Source organism: Salvelinus fontinalis, chromosome 2, assembly GCF_029448725.1.
Source record: "Salvelinus fontinalis isolate EN_2023a chromosome 2, ASM2944872v1, whole genome shotgun sequence".
Taxonomy (NCBI): Eukaryota; Metazoa; Chordata; class Actinopteri; order Salmoniformes; family Salmonidae; genus Salvelinus; species Salvelinus fontinalis.
Genome location: NC_074666.1, coordinates 4,038,879 through 4,056,784, shown reverse-complemented (window position 1 = coordinate 4,056,784; position 17,906 = coordinate 4,038,879). Strand labels below are relative to the sequence as shown.

The window sequence follows — 17,906 nt, the reverse complement described above, 5'->3', positions numbered from 1 at the left end:
TGTGTCTATGAATCTCTTTTAGCCTTGAGGCGCTTTCTCACAGACACCCTGTTTAAGACTGCAAATAACTCACACATCTCTCAGACCGTTTCTTATAAGAAGCAGAGACTAGAAAAGAACTGTGGAACAATATTAAACCTTATAATGCATATATATATATATTGCTAATCTGTAGTCCAGGACCCTATAAATGTAGTGGGGGAGGGGTCTTATAGCCCTTCCCCTTCTATTAATACAACATAAGCATAATCAATTATTATAATACATCAATCATTTGGTGCAGCCCCTATCATGACCCCAAGTTGACCCCATCATTAGCACAGCTTAAAACTGTTGTTCTGATTAAAGAAGCAATAACACTGGCCTTCTTCAGACTTGTTGAGTATTTGGAGCATCAGCATTTGTGGGTAGAAGGCCAGCATCCCGGAGTCGCCTCTTCACTGTTGACGTTGAGACTGGTGTTTTGTGGGTACTGTTTAACTTCTTATGGCTGGGATCCCGTTAACGGGATCGATATGACAACAGCCAGTGAAAGAGCAGTGCGGCAAATTCAAAACAACAGAAATCTCATAATTAAAATTCCTCAGACATACAAGTATTTTACACAATTTCAAAGATAAACTTATTGTTAATCCCACCACAGTGTCCGACTTCAAAAAGGCTTTACGATGAAAGCACAACATATCATTATGTTTGGTCATCACCTATTCACAGAAAAACACAGCCATTTTTCCAACGATCGGTGGTCTGGAACCTCCAGCGACGATCGGTGGTCCGGAGCCTCCAGCGACGGTCTACGGTCCGGAGTCCTCGGCGACGATCTACGGTCCGGAGTCCCCGGCGACGAACTACGGTCCGGAGTCCCCGGCGACGATCTACGGTCCGGAGTCCCCGGCGACGAACTACGGTCCGGTTCGTCCGGCGTCGACCCCCAGTCCAGTTCTTCCCGCAACTTGCCACAGTCTGGTTCCTCCGATGACGTGTCCACGAGCAGAGTGGGTACTTCGCCCCGCACCGGAACCGCCCCCGACGGTAGATGCCCACCCGGACCCTTCCCTATTGAGTCAGGTTTTGCGGCCGGAGTCTGCACTTTTATCGTTTATCGTTGTCTCTGATTGGGGATCATATTTAGGTAGCCATTTTCCTATTGTGATTTGTGGGATCTTGTCTATGGATAGTTGCATGTCAGCACTATTATTAGCTTCACGTTTTGTTTGGTATTTTGTTGTTTTTGTTCGGTGTTCATTTAATAAAGGAAAATGTACGCCTACCACGCTGCACCTTGGTCCATTCATAATGACGAGCGTGACAATTAACAATGTCTACACTGTATTTCTGATCAATTTGATGTTATTTTAAAATGGACAAAAAATGTGCTTGTCTTTCAAAAACCAGGACATTTCTAAGTGACCCCAAACGTTTGAACGGTAGTGTATGTGTAGTATGGGTTAATGAAGCCATACAAATGTTATTGAGACTAAAATGAAAGGGCATTTAGTTGACCCACTGTTTTCGTCATTTTGACAATAACGAGACATTCATTATCAGTGGTGTACAGTACTTAAGTAAAAACACATTAAAGTAGTACGTAACTAGTTTTTGGGGGTATCTGTACTTCACTTTACTATTTATATTTTTGACAACTTTTACTTTTACTACATTGCCTAAGAAAATTATGTACTTTTTCCGCTGACACCCAAAAGTACTCATTATATCTTGAATGCTTAGCAGGACAGTAAAATGGTCAGATTCACACATTGATCAACAGACCATCCCTGGTCATCTCTACTGCCTCTGATCTGGAGGACTCACTAAACAGAGAACATCCCTGGTCATCCCTACTGCCTCTGATCTGGTGGACTCACTAAACAGAGAACATCCCTGGTCATCCCTACTTCCTCTAATCTGGCAGACTCACTAAACACAAATGCTACATTTTGTAAATGATGCCTGAGTGTTGGAGTGTGGCCCTGGCTATCTGTAAATAACAAATACAAATACAAATGATGTTGTGTTTGCTTAAATATAAGCAATTTGAAAGTATTTATACTTTGACTTTTGATATTTAAGGATATTTAAAACCAAATACTTTTAGACTTTTACTCAAGTAGTGTTTTACTGAGTGACTTTCACTTTTACTTGAGTTATTTTCTATTAATTACTTTACTTTTACTCAAGTATGACACATGGGTACTATTTCCACCACTGGTCATTATTCAAATGACAAACATGTGATTTAATTATATATTTTTGTCAAAATGACCAAGACTAGACTATATCTAAAAAACGAATGCCAAAATGAACGCCTGTGCAGTTAGGCTTGTTTTAATATTTGTTCTGAGCCAACTTCCCTAAGAGGCTGTCGTACCACTCCCAGTCCCACCCAGTCTTTTGTCATCATGTACGTACAGTAATCTACTCTGTGAGCTCATGGCTCGGTTTGAAACACGGAACTAGACGTGAATGGGTATTGGATAGGTTATGTCGTGATCAGTAAAGCGCAAATGTCTACAGTCACCCAGACTTGGACAGGTGGCAGTCCTTGGTTAGGTTAGGCGTTGGAGTTTACTTGGTAGATATATATATTTTTTTTAAATATCCTGCCTGTCGATTTCTATCGGGACTAATCATGTGGTCATTAGGGAAAATGCGTAAACGCATCGAGCCGGTGGTTTTATGTGCCCAAATAGCCAGCGCGTTTTTCGACACCGGTTTGCAGATGGTGGTCAAGGAGAGATGCGCCAACATGACCGATGCGCTCTATCCCACCCCCACCGAAGACAGCCGGCAGAAAGCTATGTCCAACTTCTACATGATATATAATATGCTGGCCAAGTTCGTTCCGATTCTACCCGCTATTCTTTTAGCCAAGGTAAGTCGATACTCGGTTTTAATCCTGGATCGTTTTTAATATAGCCTATGGTTGTACTTTTAAATAGCAACTTTGTGTGTTTTAAATACGTCTAATACAATTCATTCATCCGTCCAAGGTAGGGGACCTGGGGTACCGGAAGATCCCCATCGTCATCCCTCTGGTGGGTTACCTGGTCTCCAGAGTAGTCTTACTCCTGGTCATAGTGATGGAGCTCCCGATACAGGCGATGTTCGGCGGGGTGGTGTTCCACGGACTCAGCGGCGGGTTCTGCTCCTACTGGGCCGGGGTCATGGCCCTGGTGTCGCTCACCTCCACCGAGGAGGACCGCTCTCTTCACATGATGCACATCGAGCTGGTCTACGGAGTAGCCGGTCTCATCGGTAGTCTAGCGTCCGGGCACCTCTTCCAGTTGTACAGTGTGGACTTTAAACAGGGGACTCTGTTAGTGAGCCTGAGTGTCTTCCTCTACTTTTTGTGTCTCATCTACACAACGTTCTTCTTTCTAAAACCAAGTGTCTCGACAAGCGCGCAAGAGCGCAACGAGACCAACGGCTTGGTCACTGAGCGATATCCCAGGAATATTTTGAACATTCTGCTTCTCTTCGCTAGCGGTATTTTATATGACGTGGCCGTCGGAGGTGGGATGGAGATACTGGTGACCTTTGAGATGAAGGAGCCTCTGAACTGGAGTGCTACACAGGTGAGTTAAAATGTATTTTATTTGGGGGTAAAAAAAAAAATATATATTACATGATTAGTCCTGATTAAATCAAACAAGATGTGCATTTGTAGCCTGGTTTACGCCATTATGCCACTTCTCGCCCTGTCATGCCAAACATGTTTGACAAGGAGTTGGAACGATGGCACAAACAAAGATCTAGGATAAAACCCTTATTTCAGAGTTGTGACTTGTGAGAATTAACTCTTGCAATAGCGGGCTCTGGTTAAACCAAAACACGTCAACAGGTAGGTTACGGTAACGCCGCAGGGTTCACAGTCTTCCTGACGAGCTTCCTGGGTGTCATGATAATGTCCAGGTGGGTGAGTGACGTCACCCTCATCATCATCGGCATGGTGTCCTTCGCCGCCGGAATCTACTTCATGGCCTTCGTCACGGCAACGTACATGTTCTACCTGGGTAAGATAATCAGATATTTTATTTACAGTGCCCTTATCATTTTGTAAGTACAGAAGCCTATAATTTATGATAGATTTATGAGTACTGTACTAACTGTTTGGGCAAATATTTATATGTGTCAACTCAAAAGAGAATACTTGAGTATCCTGAATAATAAACAGGATATCAGTGGTCAGTGATGCATTGCACTGCAGGGAGAGTTAGTTACTGCAGGGAGAGTTAGTCACTGCAGGGAGAGTTAGTTACTGCAGGGAGAGGTAGTTACTGCAGGGAGAGTTAGTTACTGCAGGGAGAGGTAGTTACTGCAGGGAGAGTTAGTTACTGCAGGGAGAGTTAGTTACTGCAGGGAGAGGTAGTTACTGCAGGGAGAGTTAGTTACTGCAGGGAGAGTTAGTTACTGCAGGGAGAGTTAGTTACTGCAGGGAGAGTTAGTTACTGCAGGGAGAGTTAGTCACTGCAGGGAGAGTTAGTCACTGCAGGGAGAGTTAGTCACTGCACGGAGAGTTAGTTACTGCACGGAGAGTTAGTTACTGCAGGGAGAGTTAGTTACTGCAGGGAGAGTTAGTTACTGCACGGAGAGTTAGTTACTGCACGGAGAGTTAGTTACTGCACGGAGAGTTAGTTACTGCAGGGAGAGTTAGTTACTGCAGGGAGAGTTAGTTACTGCAGGGAGAGTTAGTTACTGCACGGAGAGTTAGTTACTGCAGGGAGAGTTAGTTACTGCACGGAGAGTTAGTTACTGCAGGGAGAGGTAGTTACTGCAGGGAGAGTTAGTTACTGCAGGGAGAGTTAGTTACTGCAGGGAGAGTTAGTTACTGCAGGGAGAGTTAGTTACTGCAGGGAGAGTTAGTTACTGCAGGGAGAGGTAGTTACTGCAGGGAGAGTTAGTTACTGCAGGGAGAGTTAGTTACTGCAGGGAGAGTTAGTTACTGCACGGAGAGTTAGTCACTGCACGGAGAGTTAGTCACTGCACGGAGAGTTAGTCACTGCACGGAGAGTTAGTCACTGCACGGAGAGTTAGTCACTGCACGGAGAGTTAGTCACTGCAGGGAGAGTTAGTTACTGCAGGGAGAGTTAGTTACTGCAGGGAGAGTTAGTTACTGCACGGAGAGTTAGTCACTGCACGGAGAGTTAGTCACTGCAGGGAGAGTTAGTCACTGCAGGGAGAGTTAGTTACTGCACGGAGAGTTAGTCACTGCACGGAGAGTTAGTCACTGCACGGAGAGTTAGTCACTGCACGGAGAGTTAGTCACTGCACGGAGAGTTAGTCACTGCACGGAGAGTTAGTCACTGCACGGAGAGTTAGTCACTGCACGGAGAGTTAGTCACTGCAGGGAGAGGTAGTTACTGCACGGAGAGTTAGTCACTGCACGGAAAGTTAGTCACTGCACGGAGAGTTAGTCACTGCACGGAGAGTTAGTCACTGCACGGAGAGTTAGTCACTGCACGGAGAGTTAGTCACTGCACGGAGAGTTAGTCACTGCACGGAGAGTTAGTCACTGCACGGAGAGTTAGTCACTGCACGGAGAGTTAGTCACTGCAGGGAGAGGTAGTTACTGCAGGGAGAGTTAGTTACTGCAGGGAGAGGTAGTTACTGCAGGGAGAGTTAGTTACTGCAGGGAGAGTTAGTTACTGCAGGGAAAGGTAGTTACTGCAGGGAGAGTTAGTTACTGCAGGGAGAGTTAGTTACTGCAGGGAGAGGTAGTTACTGCAGGGAGAGGTAGTTACTGCAGGGAGAGGTAGTTACTGCAGGGAGAGGTAGTTACTGCAGGGAGAGTTAGTTACTGCAGGGAGAGTTAGTTACTGCAGGGAGAGTTAGTTACTGCAGGGAGAGGTAGTTACTGCAGGGAGAGTTAGTTACTGCAGGGAGAGGTAGTTACTGCAGGGAGAGGTAGTTACTGCAGGGAGAGGTAGTTACTGCAGGGAGAGTTAGTTACTGCAGGGAGAGGTAGTTACTGCAGGGAGAGGTAGTTACTGCAGGGAGAGGTAGTTACTGCAGGGAGAGTTAGTTACTGCAGGGAGAGGTAGTTACTGCAGGGAGAGATAGTTACTGCAGGGAGAGTTAGTTACTGCAGGGAGAGTTAGTTACTGCAGGGAGAGTTAGTTACTGCACGGAGAGGTAGTTACTGCAGGGAGAGGTAGTTACTGCAGGGAGAGTTAGTTACTGCAGGGAGAGGTAGTTACTGCAGGGAGAGGTAGTTACTGCAGGGAGAGGTAGTTACTGCAGGGAGAGTTAGTTACTGCAGGGAGAGGTAGTTACTGCAGGGAGAGGTAGTTACTGCAGGGAGAGGTAGTTACTGCAGGGAGAGTTAGTTACTGCAGGGAGAGTTAGTTACTGCAGGGAGAGTTAGTTACTGCAGGGAGAGTTAGTTACTGCAGGGAGAGTTAGTTACTGCAGGGAGAGTTAGTTACTGCAGGGAGAGTTAGTTACTGCAGGGAGAGTTAGTTACTGCAGGGAGAGATAGTTACTGCAGGGAGAGATAGTTACTGCAGGGAGAGATAGTTACTGCAGGGAGAGGTAGTTACTGCAGGGAGAGGTAGTTACTGCAGGGAGAGGTAGTTACTGCAGGGAGAGGTAGTTACTGCAGGGAGAGGTAGTTACTGCAGGGAGAGTTAGTTACTGCAGGGAGAGTTAGTTACTGCAGGGAGAGTTAGTTACTGCAGGGAGAGGTAGTTACTGCAGGGAGAGGTAGTTACTGCAGGGAGAGGTAGTTACTGCAGGGAGAGGTAGTTACTGCAGGGAGAGTTAGTTACTGCAGGGAGAGGTAGTTACTGCAGGGAGAGATAGTTACTGCAGGGAGAGGTAGTTACTGCAGGGAGAGGTAGTTACTGCAGGGAGAGTTAGTTACTGCAGGGAGAGTTAGTTACTGCAGGGAGAGTTAGTTACTGCAGGGAGAGGTAGTTACTGCAGGGAGAGGTAGTTACTGCAGGGAGAGTTAGTTACTGCAGGGAGAGTTAGTTACTGCAGGGAGAGGTAGTTACTGCAGGGAGAGGTAGTTACTGCAGGGAGAGGTAGTTACTGCAGGGAGAGTTAGTTACTGCAGGGAGAGTTAGTTACTGCAGGGAGAGTTAGTTACTGCAGGGAGAGGTAGTTACTGCAGGGAGAGGTAGTTACTGCAGGGAGAGGTAGTTACTGCAGGGAGAGGTAGTTACTGCAGGGAGAGGTAGTTACTGCAGGGAGAGGTAGTTACTGCAGGGAGAGGTAGTTACTGCAGGGAGAGTTAGTTACTGCAGGGAGAGTTAGTTACTGCAGGGAGAGTTAGTTACTGCAGGGAGAGTTAGTTACTGCAGGGAGAGTTAGTTACTGCAGGGAGAGTTAGTTACTGCAGGGAGAGTTAGTTACTGCAGGGAGAGTTAGTTACTGCAGGGAGAGATAGTTACTGCAGGGAGAGTTAGTTACTGCAGGGAGAGATAGTTACTGCAGGGAGAGGTAGTTACTGCAGGGAGAGTTAGTTACTGCAGGGAGAGTTAGTTACTGCAGGGAGAGGTAGTTACTGCAGGGAGAGGTAGTTACTGCAGGGAGAGTTAGTTACTGCAGGGAGAGGTAGTTACTGCAGGGAGAGGTAGTTACTGCAGGGAGAGTTAGTGGAAACACTAGATTATAAAGTGTGTTCCCCTCTTGACTAGTTTCAACAGAATTGTGGTTAAACTCACTTCTTTCTTACAAAATCACCCAGGAGGCTGAATCGAATACAGCAGAATAGACTAGAACACAATAGACCATAAACGTATTCTGCTGGAATGGTCACCTGATCTTGTCTGTAATTCTACACCTGAATTGTTTTTGTATTCACACCCTTCCTTACATTTCTGTTTCAGCTCGAGCCCTGACCCTGTTCGCGCTGATTCCCATGCCAACCATCCGGGCTCTACTGTCTAAACAGGTGAACGGCTCATCGTACGGTAAGTCCTATAGTTCCTGTCTGTCTCTCAAGCGTCTCAAAGTAGGAGTGCTGATTCAGGATCAGTTTTACCTTTTAGATCACAATGAATATGATTACATGGATCTAGACCTGTTTGTGTTTACATTCCAGATCTAGACCTGTTTGTGTTTACATTCCAGATCTAGACCTGTTTGTGTTTACATTCCAGTCCTTGCCACTCCACTCATAATATTCCACACATATTTGGCAAATGACACAGAGGACAATGAGGCGTCACTACAGACCTTGGTTCGATTCCAGGCTGTATCACAACCGGCCGTGATTGGGAGTCACATAGGGCGGCGTACGTCGTCTGGGTTTGGCCCCGGGGTAGATCGTCATTGTAAATAAGATTTTGTTCTTAACTGACTTTCCTAGTTAAATAAAAGGTTAAATAAATAAAGGAGGCTTAGTGACGTTTCCACTGATCACATACTGTATGCACCGATGTGTCATTCACTCACATCTGCTATGACACAACGCAGTTGACTAACCACTGCTACTACTCACTTTCTGGGGCCGGCGACGAAGGCTGACGCAAGTCATGAATGACAACGCATTCCATTACAACACAGAGTGGTAGGGAGAAACCAGTAGGGTAGATTAGTGTCATGTTAATATATTACTGCCATGTTAGGGAGAAACCAGTAGGGTAGATTAGTGCCATGTTAATATATTACTGCCATGTTAGGGAGAAACCAGTAGGGTAGATTAGTGTCATGTTAGGGAGAAACCAGTAGGGTAGACTAGTGTCCTGTTAGGGAGAAACCAGTAGGGTAGATTAGTGTCATGTTAGGGAGAAACCAGTAGGGTAGACTAGAGTCCTGTTAGGGAAAAACCAGTAGGGTAGATTAGTGTCATGTTAGGGAGAAACCAGTAGGGTAGATTAGTGTCATGTTAGGGAGAAACCAGTAGGGTAGACTAGTGTCCTGTTAGGGAGAAACCAGTAGAGTAGATTAGTGTCATGTTAGGGAGAAACCAGTAGGGTAGATTAGTGTCATGTTAGGGAGAAACCAGTAGGGTAGACTAGTGTCATAATAGGGAGAAACCAGTAGGGTATATTACTGCCATGTTAGGGAGAAACCAGTAGGGTAAATTAGAGTCATGTTAGGGTGAAACCAGTAGGGTAGATTAGTGTCATGTTAGTATATTAGTGTCATAATAGGGAGAAACCAGTAGGGTATATCACTGCCATGTTAGGGAGAAACCAGTAGGGTAGATTAGTGTCATGTTAGGGAGAAACCAGTAGGGTAGATTAGTGTCATGTTAGGGAGAAACCAGTAGGGTAGATTAGTGTCATGCTAGTATATTCGTGTCATAATAGGGAGAAACCAGTAGGGTAGATTAGTGTCATGCTAGTATATTCGTGTCATAATAGGGTGAAACCAGTAGGGTAGATTTTGAAAAAACAGGAATCTAAATTTCTAACACACTTCCCCCCCAGAACCGAATAAAGCATCGGACCAAATTACACTACATTTTAGTTGTGGGTTAACCGAGATTAGGTCCCAACATTGTCCACTACTAACCCTTTCATATATCTGTAGGGGTTAAGGTGCCACTTGGGTCTCACCCCTTGTTTTCTGACGAGGGGAATAACAATAGCAACGCTGTCATTAGTATGTGGTTGAACCAGAACAGACACACTGGTGATTCTCTTCCCTGTTCTACTGTGAGGAGGTAAAAAGGGGGAAGTTACAACTGGCATGCAGACACGTCAAACTATTGAACACCACCGTCACAGGATGAAGAGGTGTGTTTTTTTTTTTTACTGACGCCATCTTTAGTCACTCGTCTTCAACTGATCTGACTAGCTTGTTCATCCAGTTCTGGTTTAATTATAACACACCGTCCCAAATGGAACCCTATTCCCTATATAGTGCACTACTTTTGACCAGAGCCCTATGGAACCCTATTCCCTATGTAGTGCACTACTTTTGACCAGAGCCCTATGGCAACCTATTCCCTATATAGTGCACTACTTTTGACCAGAGCCCTATGGAACCCTATTCCCTATATAGTGCACTACTTTAGACCTGAGCCCTATGGAACCCTATTCCCTATATAGTGCACTACTTTTGACCAGAGCCCTATGGCAACCTATTCCCTATATAGTGCACTACTTTTGACCAGAGCCCTATGGCAACCTATTCCCTATATAGTGTACTACTTTAGACCAGAGCCCTATGGGTTAAGTGCACTACATAGGGAATAGGGTGCCGTTTGAGATGGAGACTGCCTGTTATTATAACCCTCTCCGTGATATTTATACAGACAGAATGGCTTTCTGTTAATTAAGAAAAAATTAATAGACTTGGAAGCGAGAGAAAATAGGAAATGTCTTTTACCCATTGACATATCTCTTCACCAAGCTGCTCCCTTCTCAGACCAACAGTAGCACCCTCTATATTCTAGTGGATAAGAACCAAATATACCTCCCCAGATCGTTCCACTTTATGATACAAGTACCAAACTTGGTACACTAATACCAGATCCCTTTAAGGAACATTGAAAAGATTGGAGGCAGTCTGGGAAGCATGTCAGTCAACCAGGACATTTGAATAAAAAAAAATGCCATCCGGATTTCCTGTTAGAATAAAATAGGGTGAAGGAAAAAGGAAATCGCACACTGGTCTTGATAGTATCACCGATATTTATTAAGCTTACGTATCGGCCACACGGCCTTCGTCAGAGTTTTTAAAAGCTCTGACGAAGGTACTTAAGTTCATTAAATATCGGTGATACTATCAAGAGCAGTGTGCGGTTTCCTTTTTCCTTCATCTTGTTCAATTGTTGCCATGGCACCTGCAAATAAGATTGCTCAGATGTGCGAGTGCCTTTTGAATTTAGAAGAAAATAGGGTGAAATCCTTCCGAACGACTTTGTAATGTCATCTACCCAACTAAATCAACCCCACCAATAATACAGACAACACTTCTGATCATAAAACACCAAAGACCTCCATGGAGGTCATATTGAGGTCATATTGAGGTCATATTGAGGTCATATTGAGGTCATATTGAGGTCTTTGTGGACTTTGTGATAGCTGTGTGAAATGTGGAGGCACTAAGGGCATGTCTAAAGAAGTATTTTTGGCTCCAGTGCCATTTCAGATTTTGTCCATTACCTCTCTGGTGGCCATTTTCAATATTGGACTAGATTCACTTGACCGTATCTCAATAAATAATTGGTACATACAACCCAATGATGGCTTAAAATGTTTGAGGGGGTTCTGATGAGGGACACCAGTTGAACTAAGTGAACTAATGAGTGAACTCATAAGTTATATCATTGATTTATAAGTCCAAAAATGGATGTAGTAACTACTGATATTAGTGTACCAACTTTGATACTATTATCATAAAATGGAACAATTATTTCACCTATCAGAACTACTATTGATACAGAACTGAACTGCTGTAGGCAGACTACACATTAGGTCAGAGCGGGCAGACTACACTTCCAGGAAGTGTATACACGACAGCAGAAAGTTGCACACTGTTGTGGTTTTCCAACAACAAGGCTCAGATCAACATGACAGTGCTGCCAATAAAGTTTTTCTTTCAAATGTAAAAATGTACATGTTTCAAACCCACATACAACTAACCCCCATAATATCAATATTACATAAGTATTCAGACCCTTTACTCAGTACTTTGTTGAAGCAGCTTTGGCAGTGATTACAGCCTCGAGTCTTCTTGGGTATGACGCGACAAGTTTGGCACACCTGTATTTGGGGAGTTTCTCCCATTCTTCTCTGCAGATCCTCTCAAGCTCTGTCAGGTTGGATGGGGAGCTATTTTCAGGTCCTTCCAGAGATGTTCGATCAGGTTCAAGTTCGGGCTCTGGCTGGGCCACTCAAGGACATTCAGAAGCCACTCCTGCATTGTCTTGGCTGTGTGCTTAGGGTCATTGTCCTGCTGGAAGGTGAACCTTCGCCCCAGTCTGATGTCCTGAGCGCTCTGGAGCAGGTTTTCATCAAGGATTTCTCTGTACTTTGCTCTGTTCATCTCTCCCTCGATCCTGACTAGTCTCCCAGTCCCTGCCACTGAAAAACATCCCCACAGCGTGATGCTGCCACCACCATGCTTCACCGTAGGGATGGTGTCAGGTTTCCTCCAGACGTGACGCTTGGCATTCAGGCCAAAGAGTTCAATCTTAGTTTCATCTGAGCCTCTAATTGCGGCAAAGTTGGTTCCTGTCTTGGTCACGTTCGCACCGTTGAAACGCCCCCCCCCCCCAAAAAAGAAAATAGGGCCTCCCACTAGCCAGGCGACTGCTGCATGGTGCAGCTGGTAAAACGCAGAAGCTTTGTCGACTGCAGTGAAAACTTCATGACCTTTGATCACACGTAGGCAGCAGTCAGATAATTTGTATCCCATAATGCAACACATTTTGACATGTAATTTGTACTTCAACAGGGATCACCCTCATCTCACTGCAGCTGTCCTTTAAGATCGCCAGCCTGGCCTACACTCCTATCTACACCAAGGTTTACCAGGCTACGTTGGACTGGTTCCCTGGGTTCGTCTTCACCCTGTCCAGCATTATCACCGTCCTCGCCACTATACCTGTCAGGTAAGATGTGACACCATCAGTCCTCACCACTATACCTGTCAGGTAAGATGTGACATCATCAGTCCTGGCCACCATACCTGTCAGGTAAGATATGACATCATCAGTCCTAGCCACCATACCTGTCAGGTAAGTCATGACATCATCAGTCCTGGCCACCTTACCTGTCAGGTAAGAGGCATGACATCATCAGTCCTGGCCACCTTACCTGTCAGGTAAGAGGCATGACATCATCAGTCCTAGCCACCATACCTGTCAGGTAAGAGGCATGACATCATCTGTCCTGGCCACCATATGTCAGGTAAGTCATGACATCATCAGTCCTGGACGTTTTTACCCCGAGTTTCCACTTGTCTTGACCTCACTGAAGTCGAAGATTTCCCAGTTCCCAGCTGTTTTGAACATGGCACCAGTACATGGTTACAAAGAATATTTCCAATACTTGTTACACGGTACAGGAATAATGACAGTAACAAGGGCTCTGTAATGTAAAGCTTCACCACATTTCCTTTGTCCGGTCTTTCTCTCCTCCAGCATGGTGGGCTGCAGAGCTGCTCGGGGGGACGGTTACGAGAGGATCCTGGGGGACTGACAGCGGCCATGATGTAATTGTGACGGCTTTTAGATCGAGCCACGTTAGTGTCATCGGTATCGCCATCACAGGCCCCTCCTCCGTCTCTGTGAAACTTGAGCCGACATCAGCAGCACTTACCATGAATGCAATTTCTGCAAAAACGCATTGTTGGTAGTGGTGTGCACAATCAACATGACCAACAAGGCTGATACGGGGCACTATTGAAAACACTGACATTCTCTAGAGCCCTCAAAGTCTGGACCTCCAAGCCAGTTCCCCTCACTGTGAAGGAACTCAGGTTAACCAGAGCTGAATTAACTTGAAATACTTTACTGTCAATTTTTTTTATACCTTATTATTTTTTGTATTTTAACTATTGTATTCTTTATTGTGTATATCAAAAGCATTTGAGTGAACAGATTAAATAGTTTTTTTTATTTGTATTGGTCCAATATCTAAAAATCATTTGAGGTAAAGATGTTTACATCAAAACAACATACAGGCTATTATTTAAATATGTTTGTCTCAACATCAAAATGTACATATTATGATTCAATAGTAAACAATGCACACTGAAAAGAAGGTCAGTAGAGAGAGAACAACAGGAGGACAGTAGAGAGAGAGAGAGAACAGGAGGACAGTAGAGAGAGAGAGAGAGAGAACAACAGGAGGACAGTAGAGAGAGAGAGAACAGGAGGACAGTAGAGAGAGAGAGAGAGAGAACAACAGGAGGACAGTAGAGAGAGAGAGAACAGGAGGACAGTAGAGAGAGAGAGAGAGAGAACAGGAGGACAGTAGAGAGAGAGAGAGAGAACAACAGGAGGACAGTAGAGAGAGAGAGAGAGAGAGAGAGAGAACAACAGGAGGACAGTAGAGAGAGAGAAAGAGAACAACAGGAGGACAGTAGAGAGAGAGAGAGAGAACAACAGGAGGACAGTAGAGAGAGAGAGAGAGAGAACAACAGGAGGACAGTAGAGAGAGAGAGAGAGAACAGCAGGACTGGTAGGTTGACTAGTTCAGGGACAGTTTAAATGACTGGTAGGTTAACTAGTTCAGGGACAGTTTAAATGACTGGTAGGTTGACTAGTTCAGGGACAGTTTAAATGACTGGTAGGTTGACTAGTTCGGGGACAGTTTAAATGACTGGTCGGTTAACTAGTTCAGGGACAGTTTAAATGACTGGTAGGTTAACTAGTTCAGGGACAGTTTAAATGACTGGTAGGTTGACTAGTTCAGGGACAGTTTAAATGACTGGTAGGTTGACTAGTTCAGGGACAGGTTGACGGACTGGTCGGTTGACTAGTTCAAGGACAGTTTAAATGACTGGTAGGTTAACTAGTTCAGGGACAGGTTGACGGACTGGTAGGTTGACTAGTTCAGGGACAGTTTAAATGACTGGTCGGTTGACTAGTTCAGGGACAGTTTAAATGACTGGTCGGTTGACTAGTTCAGGGACAGGTTGACGGACTGGTAGGTTGACTAGTTCAGGGACAGGTTGACGGACTGGTCGGTTGACTAGTTCAGGGACAGGTTGACGGACTGGTAGGTTGACTAGTTCAGGGACAGTTTAAATGACTGGTAGGTTGACTAGTTCAGGGACAGGTTGACGGACTGGTAGGTTAACTAGTTCAGGGACAGGTTGACGGACTGGTAGGTTGACTAGTTTAGGGACAGTTTAAATGACTGGTAGGTTGACTAGTTCAGGGACAGTTTAAATGACTGGTAGGTTGACTAGTTCAGGGACAGTTTAAATGACTGGTAGGTTGACTAGTTCAGGGACAGGTTGACGGACTGGTCGGTTGACTAGTTCAGGGACAGGTTGACGGACTGGTCGGTTGACTAGTTTAGGGACAGTTTAAATGACTGGTCGGTTGACTAGTTCAGGGACAGTTTAAATGACTGGTAGGTTGACTAGTTCAGGGACAGGTTGACGGACTGGTCGGTTGACTAGTTCAGGGACAGTTTAAATGACTGGTCGGTTGACTAGTTCAGGGACAGTTTAAATGACTGGTCGGTTGACTAGTTTAGGGACAGTTTAAATGACTGGTCGGTTGACTAGTTCAGGGACAGGTTGACGGACTGGTAGGTTGACTAGTTCAGGGACAGGTTGACGGACTGGTAGGTTGACTAGTTCAGGGACAGTTTAAATGACTGGTCGGTTGACTAGTTCAGGGACAGTTTAAATGACTGGTCGGTTGACTAGTTCAGGGACAGTTTAAATGACTGGTCGGTTGACTAGTTCAGGGACAGGTTGACGGACTGGTAGGTTGACTAGTTCAGGGACAGTTTAAATGACTGGTAGGTTGACTAGTTTAGGGACAGTTTAAATGACTGGTCGGTTGACTAGTTCAGGGACAGGTTGACGGACTGGTAGGTTGACTAGTTTAGGGACAGGTTGACGGACTGGTAGGTTGACTAGTTTAGGGACAGGTTGACGGACTGGTAGGTTGACTAGTTTAGGGACAGGTTGACGGACTGGTCGGTTGACTAGTTCAGGGACAGGTTGACGGACTGGTAGGTTGACTAGTTCAGGGACAGGTTGACGGACTGGTCGGTTGACTAGTTCAGAATAAACCAACAGGGGTGTATTCATTAGTGCACACCGTAGATAAACGTTTTTCAATAGAAAACTGTTTGCAATGAAAACGAGTGCATCTTACTGGGCAAATTCAGGTATGTCCCTCCTCATTTGGTCTTGTTAGCTTCCTAGAGAATTGTTCCCTCTTTCTGGTAGGGGGTTTCATCAAGCTAGTACAGACCCACCTGTGAACCCTGGTCAAAGGTGGTGCACTATATAGGGAATAGGGTGCCACTTGGGAAACAAGCAGAGAGCAGGTTTATATCTGGTGCCTCCAAAGCAACATGACGAAGGTGAAGACGATGAAACAAATATATATGTTTTAATTCCAACTGGTTTTAGAACATAATGAATTATTCAAACATAAAACACATCAGAATAGCTCCTTCCTGGCTGAAGCTCCTTCCTGGCTGAAGTGTTGTCACGAACACTAAATTAGGGAGACAGTTCCACCATGGTCAGAAAAAACACAACAATTATACAAAGAATCTAAATGTGTAACAGTATGTGTGCATCCCAAATAGAACCCTGTTCCCTATATAGTGCACTACTTTAGACCAGAGCCCTATGGAACCCTGTTCCCTATATAGTGCACTACTTTAGACCAGAGCCCTATGGAACCCTGTTCCCTATATAGTGCACTACTTTAGACCAGAGCCCTATAGAACCCTATTCCCTATATAGTGCACTACTTTAGACCAGAGCCCTATGGAACCCTATTCCCTATATAGTGCACTACTTTTGACTTTGCCCACTACTCAGAGATGTCAACCCATGTCAACACTGTGTTACATAAGTAAGTGGAGGAGGGAGGAGGCAGCCCAACACTAGTTGGCACTACATAGGGTGCGTCCTAAATTGGACCCTAATCCCTATATTGTGCTCTACTTTGTTAAACAAAAGTAGTGCACTATATAGGGAATTGGGTTCCATAGGGCTCTGGTCTAAAGTAGTGCACTATATAGGGAATAGGGTTCCATTTGCTCCCGAGTGGCGCAGCGGTCTAAGGCGCTGCATCTCAGTGCAAGAGCCGTCACTACAGTCCCTGGTTCGAATCCAGGGACTGTGATTGGGAGTCCCATTGGGCGGCGCACACGTCCGGGTTTGGCCGGGGTAGGCCGTCATTGTAAATAAGAATTTGTTCTTAACTGACTTGCCTAGTTAAATAAAAAACGAAATACAGATTTGGGACACCCCCATAAATTCCACCATGTTAAACTTCAACCTCATCCCGAGACTATTTGGCACAGGAGGAAGTGTCTGGGCATAAGAGGAAGTGTCTGGGCACAGGAGGAAGTGTCTGGGCATAAGAGGAAGTGTCTGGGCATAAGAGGAAGTGTCTGGTCACAGGAGGAAGTGTCTGGTCACAGGAGGAAGTGTCTGGGCACAGGAGGAAGTGTCTGGGCACAGGAGGAAGTGTCTGGGCACAGGAGGAAGTGTCTGGGCACAGGAGGAAGTGTCTGGGCACAGGAGGAAGTGTCTGGGCATAGGAGGAAGTGTCTGGGCATAGGAGGAAGTGTCTGGTCACAGGAGGAAGTGTCTGGTCACAGGAGGAAGTGTCTGGGCACAGGAAGAAGTGTCTTGGCACAGGAGGAAGTGTCTGGGCACAGGAGGAAGTGTCTGGGCACAGGAGGAAGTGTCTGGGCACAGGAGGAAGTGTCTGGGCACAGGAGGAAGTGTCTGGTCACAGGAGGAAGTGTCTGGGCACAGGAAGAAGTGTCTGGGCACAGGAAGAAGTGTCTGGGCACAGGAGGAAGTGTCTGGGCACAGGAGGAAGTGTCTGGGCACAGGAGGAAGTGTCTGGGCACAGGAGGAAGTGTCTGGGCACAGGAGGAAGTGTCTGGGCACAGGAGGAAGTGTCTGGGCACAGGAGGAAGTGTCTGGGCACAGGAGGAAGTGTCTGGTCACAGGAGGAAGTGTCTGGGCACAGGAGGAAGTGTCTGGGCACAGGAGGAAGTGTCTGGGCACAGGAGGAAGTGTCTGGGCACAGGATGAAGTGTCTGGGCACAGGATGAAGTGTCTGGTCACAGGAGGAAGTGTCTGGGCACAGGAGGAAGTGTCTGGGCACAGGAGGAAGTGTCTGGGCACAGGAGGAAGTGTCTGGGCATAAGAGGAAGTGTCTGGTCACAGGAGGAAGTGTCTGGTCACAGGAGGAAGTGTCTGGGCACAGGAAGAAGTGTCTTGGCACAGGAAGAAGTGTCTTGGCACAGGAGGAAGTGTCTGGTCACAGGAGGAAGTGTCTG

At 45.7% G+C, this 17,906-nt stretch overlaps 1 protein-coding gene across 1 annotated transcript; it reads left to right on the top strand.

Annotated features, from left to right (window-relative positions):
- Positions 1-2,601: 2,601 nt before the first annotated feature.
- Positions 2,602-13,103, top strand: LOC129810592 (thymic stromal cotransporter homolog). Its single transcript, XM_055861279.1, has 6 exons — positions 2,602-2,872; positions 2,991-3,575; positions 3,842-4,013; positions 7,833-7,916; positions 12,358-12,514; positions 13,046-13,103. The coding sequence occupies exons 1-6, from the start codon at positions 2,630-2,632 to the stop codon at positions 13,101-13,103; spliced, it is 1,299 nt and encodes a 432-aa protein (XP_055717254.1). The 5' UTR covers positions 2,602-2,629.
- The last annotated feature ends 4,803 nt before the right edge of the window (positions 13,104-17,906 follow it).

Bases quoted from the DNA above. Each gene is read 5' to 3' on its own strand.
- LOC129810592 (XM_055861279.1), top strand. From the start codon at position 2,630: ATGTGGTCATTAGGGAAAATGCGTAAACGCATCGAGCCGGTGGTTTTA. The intron at 4,014-7,832 runs GTAAGATAATCA...TTTCTGTTTCAG, and splicing joins AACGTACATGTTCTACCTGG to CTCGAGCCCTGACCCTGTTC. The intron at 12,515-13,045 runs GTAAGATGTGAC...TCTCTCCTCCAG, and splicing joins CTCGCCACTATACCTGTCAG to CATGGTGGGCTGCAGAGCTG.